The sequence below is a fragment of the Myotis davidii genome, unplaced genomic scaffold, assembly GCF_000327345.1.
Source record: "Myotis davidii unplaced genomic scaffold, ASM32734v1 scaffold32, whole genome shotgun sequence".
NCBI classification, from domain to species: domain Eukaryota; kingdom Metazoa; phylum Chordata; class Mammalia; order Chiroptera; family Vespertilionidae; genus Myotis; species Myotis davidii.
In genome coordinates this window covers 6,825,421-6,838,028 of record NW_006286587.1, presented here as the reverse complement: position 1 = coordinate 6,838,028, position 12,608 = coordinate 6,825,421, and the positions used below count along the sequence as shown (strand labels likewise).

The window sequence follows — 12,608 nt, the reverse complement described above, 5'->3', positions numbered from 1 at the left end:
CCAAATCTAATACATGTGAGCTGAAACTAGCAGAGGCCAGGCACTCTAACTGCCAGAATTCCCAAAGACCCACGTCTGCCTGACTGGGCACAGCTTCCCAGCCTGAATGTTCCACCTTAGCACAAAGTCTGCCCTAACACAGCCATCGCTGTGGAATGCTTATTCTCTTCTTGTGCCCAATGTGTCTCAAAATATAAATTGGCATAAAAAGAAAAGATGCTAAAACAGGCCTGAAATGTTGGGAAGCCCTGAGGCACCACTCGAGGCTCTTGAACCAGCCTGCCTTAAAGCAGTGTGGCTTTTCCCAGGCTGAGTTTTCAGAGCCCAAGGCATTCATGTGTAGACTGCTTTTAGTGTTCGCAGAGTTAATATTTTTGTCTGGAATCAAATATTCCCTCCTTTAGGATACATTCATGACTTTCCTTCCAGAAGTAATTGTTGCCTCCTCTATGCTCTTAAGGCAGGTATGACCGACCTTGAATTTGGAGAGCTCTTTGTATAGCTGTTTTCCTGCACGATCTAAATTTTTTTCTTCTCATTCACCCCCAGGGTTAGACATTCCATACATATTTGCTGAAATGCATCCATCAAAAGAGACAGTACCTCCAGGAGGGAACCAAGTGCTCTATCATTTGTAACCTTTTTACTTGTGTATGGCACTCAGCTCTTCTGAACTTTCCCCACTGACCACTGTGTAACTGTACATCATCCTTAATGCTAATGTGGCTTCTACTAAAAACCAAGCCGCTACCGCACAACTCTGTTACACCCTCCCATCTGTGAAAGATGGCACAGTAGGACATTCCACAGCAAGTGATACTGTTTGCCTTAGGGGGACATCATGAGCTTAGTAACCTTTCCTGTCTTTGAGACTGAATCTCAGTAGGAATCCTGCTCACTTCAAGTGAGATAGCATTGATGCATTTTGGGATCGTGGGCAAGATCCTGGTATTTTAATGCTCGGGCTTTCTAAATCATTTCTGCCCTTGATGAATATTTAATGCTGGTTCTCTTCAAAGAGAATTTCCTTTCTGATTGAAAAGCAGAAAATCATCTGAATAGCCAACGCCCGAGACGTAAGAGGTGTTTGACATACACATACAATAACCCAGGAGGAAGCAAGAACAAGTCAGTCTAGTCTAATCATGGCTTGCTTATCATTTTCCAAGGATGGACAGGCTCTTAGCCTCCGATTGTTCATTGGAGGAGGGAGAGAGCTTCCATCTGTTTTGCTCCTTTGTTCTAAAGAATAACTTCATGCCTGATCGAGAAACACTTTAGGAGAAACAAACAGGCACGATTCGAGAATCTTACTTCAACCCATAGAGCTTTTAAGATTCCTTTCCCGCAGAGTAAATCGGAGCAGACACTCCTTTTTGAAAACCGGTGGACACTGTCTGCGATTTAAGACCCAAACAAGGTGTCTGCGGCCCAAACACTCTGCTGGGTGAGGGGCCGGTTCAAAGTGGTGCGTTCTGATGCATTTGCTCCCGCACATCCCACGTTTTGGGAAGTGTCTTGACATTGCACGGGTAAGCAAGTTGGAGATAGTTCTGCTACTTTAGAGATTGACTTCATTGTGCATGCATGTAAGTAAAACATTGAAAAACGAGCTTAGAGGCTGTGGTTGAAGGTGATAAAGACGGATCAGGATAATTGTCAGCAGACCTCGGGGCTCCCTTCAGGTCAATGTCAGAGCTCACACAGAAGACATTCCTAAGGTTTGTCCTTTCACTTGCTCTCTGAGGAACAATCAGTCTATTCCAAAAGCCTCTCCAGCACTCCTGGATGTAGGTTATCTGCCTCCTCCTTGGTCTTCAAGTATTTCTGCATGAATGGTGTTCCCAGGATAGAGCGAACAACAACTTCCCTTCATTTAGAGAGCAAAGGCTGCTTTCCTATGCTGATGAGGACTCCTTAAAGGCCTGCCTCCCTGTGGGTCCCAATTTGTGCTACACTGCAGGCTCTGTCATTTTTTGGTGATAACAGACTTTATTAAACCCACTTCCCTGCCCTTCCCAAGTGTCCTAGGAGCTCCTAGTTATCACCTCCCCCTGCTCTTCCTGTGGCAGTTCACATCTAACCATGATATTTCATTCCTAGCTAAAGCTGAAGAAATAAGGGACGATGTTGGCTCCTTTGGTGTGACAGGCAGTTGCCTTTCCTGTTAGCCTGGGAAAATTTATCTTTTCCCCCCCCTTTCATATCATTGTATAAGCAATTTACAGTGGCATCAGGAGAGTTGGCTCATTTAATTATTCTGCTACAGAGCCTCCAAGATCTCTAAAAATGATAACCACACATGAATTTACACATTGCTTATCAGTTTCAAACCATAGCTAAAGCAGCATCTTACTGAATAAAAACTATTAGGCTTATTTTATTTATTTAAATAAAAATAACCCACCCTATTCTTTTTCCATTTTATCTCTCCCAAAGGGCATGTTCAATTAATCCTTTTATTCTTCCTGGTTGACTGCTGCTCTCCCAAATTGGAACCAGTGAGTTTTATTGCAAATGGCCTTTTGATTCCATAATTGCTATCTGACCTATTTTACCCATTTAAAAATAGTTTTGGGGAATTCATTAACCATGCTTTGCAAATGGATGTTTAATCCAGAGTCAGGGATATAAAAAAAGCTTCTATATTTACATTATGGGTCTTAATATTTCACCCTTATTAAAGGATTATCCTTTTATTCCATGATTTTTATTTTTTCCCCTCTTATATCAATGCATTTTAGTGCCTGAGTCCAAACATAAAAATTTCTGAAAATGTTATATGTATAGGGGTACATATTTTAAAAAGTCACATATGTGGCTGAAGACAGAAGAGGATGTCAAGATTAGATGCACCTTAAAGGCATCAAAGTCATTACAAATAGTTTTTGATGTAGATCATTCCTTTGTATATTAAAAGTCACTCTAATTTGTTTTAATTGGGAGCATTTACTCAAAAATACTGTCCATCTCTGCTTCTCAGATTGTAAAGGTAGTCTGGGCTGTGAGGTGGTACTTTGATGACTACCTGGCAACTTCAATATAGCATCTCCTTCACTATATGGCTTCCAGGTAGGCTCTGCTAACACCAGAATCAATCAGCACAGTATGTCAGCCAGTGGGATCAGTTTATCATACAATATGGTCACTCCTTACCTCTTCAACCAGTTGCAGCATACGACGGGTGCTTTCGAGTGACTAAGACAAAAAAAAAACAAAACACCACATATAAATATTATAAGTGCAGGATCTAGATGTCTTGGAAAATCAGAATTACATTCTTCCCTTGAGAAGCACAAAGGATTACTATTACATATTCTTTTATATTTGTAACTGAAACACAAAAGGTCTTCCCATTTTCAATCTCTTTCCTTATTATGTAGGCATTCTACATAATAAGATTCCCTAAAGCAATTACATTGCAGCTGATCTTCATACAATCAAAACCATATGAAGCTGATCTTGATATCAGACAAAGTAATCTGGAAAAGATAATTTTTCATGTGCAGGCTGCATGAAAAGTGATCTCATATACTCAGAGGACTAACTTGGCCACCCTGGAATGGGAATATTGAATTTTAAGCACAAATATAATTTTTCATGAATTGAGATGAATCTAACATTGAGGGTTTTTTTTATTATTATTATAAAGCCCCTGAAAACACAATTGGAAGTTCTTATCAATACAGATTAAACTGATGCCTTAGGGTGAAAAAAATCAAGCATGTTTGAAATAACCAGCCCATAGGAGGCAGCTATAATAATTATCTTCATCCTCAGATAAGAAAAAAAAAATGAGATGGGAAGTCTGGTCCCTCAGGCACAGTGTTGCCACTTTTTTCTCAGTTCCTTTCAGACTACTAGAATCTAACAGTCAGTGTGATGTCTCAAAGCTGTGCTTTTAACTGACAAACTTATTTTGGACAAGATTCTGCAGAAACCAAGAATGTTAACTTTCCTGGAAGAGCTGTGAGCAGCCTGCTTTTCAAAATAGAATGGCTGTAAGCAGTGCATGCTAGCAACTGTTTCACATCTGGCCTTCCAGAAAAAAAAAATGAATATATGTAATTTAAGTTTATAAAGATGAATAGCACAAAATTTACAAATAATAATAAAATGTGCAATACTCTTTATTATAAATTCCACATAACCAATTGATTCTACAGAAAGCTTTTGTTGGTTTGTGCTAAGATCTGTGCTCATAACTAAGTACAGGTAGAATAAGTGGGTTCTGACATGAACGCTGGTTGATATTTTCATTTATGTTAATGAATAATAGGAAAGTGAAGCAATAAAGACATACCTTGGAACTTTACTCATTTACCAATGATGCAAGAGACTTCTTTCCTGAAGAGAATCATAGTTCTCAAATACTAGAAGGTTTTTTTTAATCTTTCGTGGTATTCATCGTGTAATAGTTGCACATGTGCACATTTTAAAATTTAATCAGCATTATTAAGATTTTCTTCCCTTTCTTAAATCTAGATAATCAACAAAACAATAAATCCATCCCTGATTTGTAGTGTTTGTAGATTCCCACAGTAGAAATACTCTCACATGTCTGACTTCTAAGTACATCATGGTGTCACTGATGATGAACTTGGCGAAGATTATAGTAATGCACCATTACAGACCCCAAACATGTCAAGAACTTTGAAAGCATAGATAGTAGTAAAAAATAGTAAAATGATTAGGAAGTGATGAGTTTTGAATATGACCTCTGATTTTAATATAATTTATTTAGTTGTCAGTTTATGCAATTCAATTTTAATACCAGCTTTCAAAGTTCCAGAAAATGTAACAATCAGCTCTCAGAATTGAGCCTGCTCCAGCAGACTAGTTGTGTGTGTGTGTTCATTTTAATTGAGCTATTAGAATAAACCCCATCTCTCACCTCATCAGCCAGCTGGTCGGCCCTTCTCTGCATCTCCTCCAGCTCATTGCGCATGTCAGCGTCTTCGGCCATGGTAATGGTGAGGGGTGGCTGGGCGCCTGGGATGGGGTGTCAGTGATGGGTTTGGCCACCCAACCTGGGAAAAAGCAGATTTCAACATGTGAGAGCTTATATGTGTATGTGCAGAAATAGACGATATAAATGGCCCACACTCTGTCTCCGTGACTCAGTCACCTTTTCAGCTGGAAGCCATATTCAAACAGGGGTCAAGAGAATTATGCTGTTTTTCCAAAAGAAGCCATAAATGCATACTTGCCAGCTTTACCATGGAGGTAGATACCTATCTACTTATAAGTATTTTTTGAGACACAGACCACGTAAGAGTTAGGAATGATTGGATGGAGGGAATTGGTTCTGGGTTAATATACTTTTAAACTCACATCTATTTATTTTTATTTTTAACAGTTTTATTGAAGTTTAATTGGCATACAATAAATTCCACATATTTCAAGTGTATAATTTGAGAAGTTTTGACACACACACACACACGTGTGTGTGTGTGACTCATTACCACAATTAAGGAAATGAACATATCTATCACCCCCAACTACCTTATTCCAGACTGAAATAACTACATATATGCTTCTGTCTCTAAAAGTTAGTTTGCATTTCCAAAAATTTTATATATATGGAGTAATACAGTATGCACTATTTTTGTCTCATTTCTTTCACTTAGCATAATTATTTTGAGATTCATTCATGTTGTAGCATGTATTAATAGTTCATTCTTCTTTGTTGCTGAGTAGTAGTCCATTGTATGTAGAGGCATTTAGAAGCAAAAGACAGAAAATCTTTAGTCTTTTTCAATTTCTGTCAGAGATTTCCCAGAGGGATTATATGGGTGCGCAACTGTTTTCCAAAGAGGGATGGGTTGTTGGCCCTGAAATGTGACCAGCCCGTTTATTGGCCACTCTCTTGAAATCCTCTGTGGTACAAACTACAGGTAGCCTGACTGAGCTTCCTCCAAGCCAACCAGCCCACCTCCTTCCATTCCTACCTTCCTTAACCTTCCATCCTTTCTTCTGCACTTCCTTCCTTCTCAAATACATAGTGTGTGTCTATAATATGCCAGCCAGGTCAGGGTTAGGCACTAAAAATATGGTGATGAATGAGACAGGCATTTCACTGCTGTCACAGAACTACAGTCTAATCGGGAAGATGGGAGTGAAATACAGAAATTAGATTATTCAGTGTGAAGCTAATTATATTTGGGGACGTTCCATGGGTACCCATGGGTCACAGCAGGCCTCCCTAAGGAAGTCATGTCCCAGGAATGGTCATAAGACAGAAGGGTTCAAGAAGATAACTACTTGGTGTGATAAAAATCTCTCTGTGAGTAGCACAATTGTAGAAGGCATGGGTTCCTGTCTTGTGGCTGAGATGGCCAACATGTACCAGAATTTACCCTCCCTCCTCCATGGTAGATCATAATCTTTGGAAAATGGCTGCCCAGTTGGAAATTGCATTTCTAGTCCCCAATGTAAGGAAGTCATGCCATGTGGCTAGAGATGGTTTATGAGTTGTAGTCAAAATACTGTGTGTACCTGCCAGACTAAAGCAATTAGAGGCAGCCATCCCATCTACACTCTTGCTTTCCCCTTTTGTCAGCAAAAATAGAGCCCTGGAGGATGGCCAGGCCATGACTCAGCAGTAACTTGGGTCCTACAATCCACACCTCCAGGAAACTTGATAGTTGACCTTCCTATGTGGTGACAAGGCACTTCTGTTGTGCTACACTGCTCAAATGTGAGGGTTTTGTCTTGTTATAGCAGCTGGTGTAGCACTAACTAACAAAGGCCTAGAGAAACTTAAAATGGAATAGAGGCATTGCCCAGAAATATGATCCCCTAACCAAAAAACACACTTATATTTGCCCTTCCATTGAAAACTGAAGCTGAGAGAAGAAATTAGATTTAGAGTTTGGGGCAACACCATGTTTATCATTATTATTTTTATTATTGCTGTTATGATTTCTATGAGAAGCACTTGCAAAAATACAATGAAAACTCTTCATCAAAAAAAAAAAATCAGGAACATCCTCATTGGAAAGAAAGGAAGCCAACATTCACAGAGAAAGGCCCTGATGGGAGCCTCTCCCAGGCCCACTGCTCCAGCGTTTTCCTGACAGCTCAGATTGAATTTCTCTGGGATTTTAACCAAGAACATATTATTAGAATCTTTCACATTTATCACTCTTTGGAGTAACTCAGACTATTCAGAATTCCTGGGTAGTAAGGATCCTAAAGTAAAACTTGTTTGGAAATGGTAGATTTCACATTCTTTTGTACCCAGCGATTCTTGGGCAGAGCATCAGATATAAAATCATAGCAAAAAAAAAAAAAAAAAAAAAGAAAAGAGCATCAGGGCTATATTCTACTTGTGCTATTAATAAAAAAGGAGTAAGTTTATGTTAGGTTAGTTTTATGGGTAGTCATTTAAAACATCGACTGAGCATCATACCATGAGCCTGCTAATTTTGCACACCTATTCTGGTCACCAGATTATGTAGTTATGATGTGATGTAGAGCTTTACGTGCTTTGTGTTTTGCTTAAATACGGGTCTCCATTTTAGAAATTGGGGATCTAGGAAACAGAAACTGGAAGGAATTTACACCAAATCATTCTTTGATCTTGAGATGAGCAGAAGCACAATTCCAATGTTCTCCTGAGTGACTGGGGTCTACCCTCCAGAAAGAAACGGTGGATCATGGAAACAATGAGCAGACTGTGGGCTGGAACTTAGTGGAGTGGGTAAGGGCCCTGCATGTCAGAAAGTCCTAGTTGGTGCTGTGGGCTCTGGTCCTCAGTTGCTGGGTGACTCTGGGCAAGTCTATCACTGTCTCTGAGCTTCAGTTTTCTCAACAGGGCAAATAATACCAGTCTCACAGGCTTGTTGAGGGGAATGTATTATAGAAAGTGCTGATTTACCTTGTTTGTAAGGATGTGGGGGTTTAATATTTATAAAGCCTTGCTCATTCTGGACAAGCCTGTATTCTTTGCTAAGAGTGGAACAAATCCATTATTTATTAATTAGCTTTCCTTCACTAATGGCTGGGCAGGAAGCATGCTGAGTACCCATGGAAGCCTGAAACCAGGGAAACCAGCAGAGTGCCTGAGCCTCCAGTCCCCCCTCCTGGGATTAGCACGTGGGGACAAACAAGAGTGTCTTCTCGCCCTGTTCTCCAGCTTTGCATTTTGCTGCTAGTTCCTTAGTGGAGCTTCTTCCTTCAATAAATAGGTCAGGTTATTAGAAGGCAGAAGTCTGCGTGCTTTCAGACCTGTAATACTGTTGCAATTTCCCACCCTCCAGGTCTATTTGCTGATGGATCCTCCCTCACACACGCTCTCTTCTCTCTCATTCTCTCTGGTTTCATGTCTTTACTTGGCAATCTCCTCTCAGAGGTGCTATTCTCAGATCTGAAGAACAGCTATTGGGCCCCTTGGCTTCAAGCTACAACACCCTGTGAGGATCTGGCTGATGGGCAGTTGGGGAGATGGCAGAGAAGCCATGTGGCAAATACCTTTGTTTTCACCATTTTCATGGTTCCCCCAGAGGCCCTGATACCTTTGTCCTGCTCTAAAGTGTGGGGGTATGTCTGAGATTTGAGAGGAAAGCTGATGAGTTGGCAGATCTCAAATGCACAGCATTTCAAAGCTAGAAAAGCAATATCCCCTCTCCTACTAAGAATGAGGGACAGCAGGCATGGAGCACACACCTGGACCCTCTGTTGGGATGTTTACCGCTAGTGTTGGGCAACTTGTCCCACAAAACCAAAACCCAAGCATATTAACATTCTCAGAGACAGCACTTAATGGTAATTTCAGTGGCTGAAAGGATCTTAGTAAGGAATGGCATTTATTATCTAGGCGATGTGGAACACTTGACTCATATAAAGTACATTAAACCTCCTTCCTGTGTGTTGCCCAAGCTGGGATTGTGGTCCCAGCCAGCAAAGCCTGCTGAATAAATGAGGAAATAAGAAGCAGAGCCACTCAAAACTATCCCCCTGGGGCTCTGATGTAAGACAATCTCCCATCCATTAAGGGCCCAACAGTATTCTATTAATTATTTCAAATCACCATTGTTCAGGGGTCTGGCCCCTAGTAGGTGTTCAATTTATGCTAATTGGCTTATTGAATGAAGGCTGAATGAACTGTTCTGACACCCTCCAGTGGCATTTAATGTTCCCACATCAGCAGTTTTCCTTGTGTGGTTTAGGGCAGTGCTTCTAAAACTTCAAGAGGCATCAGAGTCCTTGGAAACCTTGTGAGAATAGATTGCTGGGTCCCACTCCCAAAGACTTCAAGTCAGTGCTCTGATACGAGATGAGATTCGGCATTTCTAACAAGCTCCTAGATGCTGCTGCTCCATAGACCGCACGTTGAGAGGCTCCTACCTATAGGACCCCCCATCTCCTGGAATGTCAATGTGTCATCAGGTGAGATGGGAGAGGTTCTGTGGTCAGATAGAGTGGGGAAACAGTGGGCTCTACTAGGGGTGCTTCAGGGAACCATGTCAAAAGCCAGCTCACTGCCTGTTTTTGTACTAGCCATGAGCAAAGGGTGGTTTTTACATTTTTTAAGTGGTGAAAAAGACTCAAAGAAGAATACTTTGTACATGTGGAAATTATATCAAATTCCAGTTTCAGGGTCCATTGGAGCACACCCATGGCCATTGGCTTCCCTATGGTCAATGGCTCCTTTTATTTTTGGTCAATTGATTTATTTTTATTTTTTTCAATTACAGTTGACATACAGTGTTATATTAATTTTTAGTGTACAACATAGTAATCAGACATTTATATAATTTATGAGGTGGTCACCCTGAGAAGTCTAGTAGCCATCTAACTTGTCAATGGCCCCTTTCAGGCTACAATGGCAGAGTTGAGTGGTTGTAAGAGACAAACATAACCCTCCAAGCTGAAATATTTACTCTCTGGTTCTATACAGAAAATGTTTACTGATCCCTGGGCTCAATAAACTTAAACAGAAATCCTTAAAGCATTCCTTATCAGTCTTTCATATCCACAAAGCATCGAGTATTTCCTGTAGACAGACACAATGGGTAGTATTTTTTTTCCCTCTGTCTGGATTTGACTGTAGAATTCCCTTTTCATGGGGCTTTCCATGATGGAGCTTATGTTCCCTGAACCATATTGTAAAACAAGAAATGATGCATGGAGTAAAATATAAAAACAAATTTGCCTTTGATGGACTATTCCTACTTCAGAAGTTCAAACCAGATCTAATCCATGTTATCAAAGGCAAGGTTCTGGGGTGCCCATACAGGCCTCACAAAGATCCCCAATTTCCATGACCAGCTGCAGACCAAGGTTCTCAGCCCCAGATGCAGCACTGGACTGTTTGCATCAGTCGCAGAAACGTCTGAGGTCTGTCACTGTTGAGGTATGTGGTACAAAGTGAGCAGGCTTCAGCTACTCCTTGATGTCAGGCATAATTTGTAAAGCTCTTCATTCTCTAATGTTGCATCCAAATCCATTTGAGACCCACAATGAACACAGAGCAGATGGATTGCAGAGAGGACACTTTCTCCATCCTCAAGGGGCTTATTTATTTACATACTTTAGGCTTTCTCAGTGCAGAGTCTGAACTCAGATACAAGATTAAAACCTAGGAAGAAGTGGTGAGAGTGGCTACAAGAAGTGTGTGTTTTTGATATGCCAGGTGTACAGAGGCATAGATGGTTATTTTGCTGGGAACATTGGTCTTTATTCCAAGCTCCATAGGGCAGGAAGTCTTGGGGAAGGTGTAATTCTCTCTATGTTTCACCTTTTAACTATGAAAACAAACCAACAAACCAATCTCCAGGTTTTTTTTTCTTGTTTTTATTCTTATTTTTACTTTTCTTTTCTTCCTAAGAGGTGTTATGGTATTGTTCTTTTTATATCTTCTTGTATAAAAGATTAATTTTTTTTTGCATTTTTCTTGTTTTGGGCACAGTATTGCTATAAATTGTCTTCTATGTGTTACTGTGCCCCTATCTATAGTTTTGAAATATATTATGGCTTTTGTTATTTATTTTTAAATAGCTTTGCATTTTATTTTTAACTAGAGACCCCTTGCACGAAAAGATTCGTGCAATAGGCCTTCCCTTCCCCTGGTTGCCGGCACCGGTTTTCCTCTGGCACCCGGGCCCCAGGCCTTCACTCTGGCCGCAGGGGAGAAGCCAAGCCTCTTCAGCCTTCAGTCTTTGCTCCGCGCCTGCGTATGCAAATTAACCGCCATCTTTGTTGGGCTAATTTATATACTCATCCGATTGGCTGGTGGGTGTTGCAGAGTGACACCAATTTGCATGTTTCTCTTTTATTAGTGTAGATTTCCTTTTATTAATAGTGAAGATTAGTATTGCACCTGTATACCCCATTTCACTATGTTGTTATGTTACACAAATTTGGCCAAACTCAAGGGATGGAAATATACATCTTACACCTATCCCTTTCATCTTCAGAAAACAAACCCAAACAACAATACACCAGTATTATGCATCGAAGCTGTGGGAACTCTCATTTGCCTCATAACTAAGAATCTAACAATGGGGCAGTGGCCTGATTACTCTAAGTTTTCATCCTCACCTTCTAGAAGGAGCCAGCACTTGGGTGTCTGGAGGCAGGAGCTAATTTATCGTACTGTCCTACTGGGCACCAAAGCTTTCCCTGACTGTAGTGCTATGAGAAATGTGATCAAGGACGGGCCTAGTGCTTTATTTTCAGTGAACAAAATCTCTCCTTGAAGTTAATGGAACTATAAGACCCAAAGTGCCTATTTTAAGGGAATAGTGAAGCACAGCAACAGCTGCTGACACAAGTCCCGAAGATTCCCCAAGTGCACTGGGAGCATTTTCTATTCTGAAGAATAAGAATTCGCCCCAGGTTTGTAGCAGCCTTTCTCGACTAAGAAAAATCAGCTGCATTTGTTCCAACAGTCTATGTCACATATATTTTGTCAAAATTTTATGCACAATGAAAGTCATTTATTGAAAACTAGCTATTTAATAAGAATCAAACCAGGAGCTTTATATAAAACTGGGGGGTTGTATAAAATCCTAAACCTTTGCTACTCCAAATGTGGTCACCAGACCAGCAGCGTCAGCCTCGCCTGGGAGCTCAAGCTCCACTGCACACCTACTGGATCAGATCACCTTGCACAAGCATCAGAAATTTGAGAATTGCTGCTCTAAGCCACATTATCTCCATAATAAGCAGGAAAAGAACGAAATACAACTTGACTTGATAACCAACCAAAGTCACAGGGCTGGTCAGGGGAAGAGGCTGAGTGTCACCCCCTGGGGAGCCTGACTCTGTGCCTGTACATCCGCTACTGCACCGCAGGCCATTAGGTCACTCTGCCCACTCAACACGACCTGCAGGCTTCTAGCAGCATTTGCTTCTCAAGCAGCCTGAAAGCTCCATGGGCCATGGCTCTGAATGTCTTGCAACAGTGTCCTGTTGTAGGGGGGAGGACACACTGGTTGATTTTCATGAGACAAAGTCTTTCATCCAGAAAACTAAGGGAAGATGCTTTTCAGAAAAAGCATCCTGGAGATTTTCCATCTTCCCCAAATAGCTGTTTGTGAAGTCTAAGACTTGATGTTTAAGATCATCAGAGTTCAAAAGGGAGAAGACACAGGACTTGG

The 12,608-nt window shown here is 40.9% G+C and overlaps 1 protein-coding gene across 4 annotated transcripts in view; it reads right to left on the bottom strand.

Moving 5' to 3' along the window:
- Positions 1-12,608, bottom strand: part of SNAP25 (synaptosome associated protein 25kDa) — a 79,472-nt gene that overhangs the window by 24,211 nt on the left and 42,653 nt on the right. For all 4 annotated transcript variants that reach the window (XM_006758088.2, XM_006758087.2, XM_015560276.1 and 1 more), the window contains 2 exons: positions 4,895-5,030; positions 3,157-3,198 (listed from right to left, as the gene is read on the bottom strand). In XM_006758088.2, coding sequence (XP_006758151.1) covers positions 3,157-3,198; positions 4,895-4,966 — 114 coding nt within the window. In that variant the 5' untranslated portion in view covers positions 4,967-5,030. The remainder of the gene's footprint in view (positions 1-3,156; positions 3,199-4,894; positions 5,031-12,608) is intronic.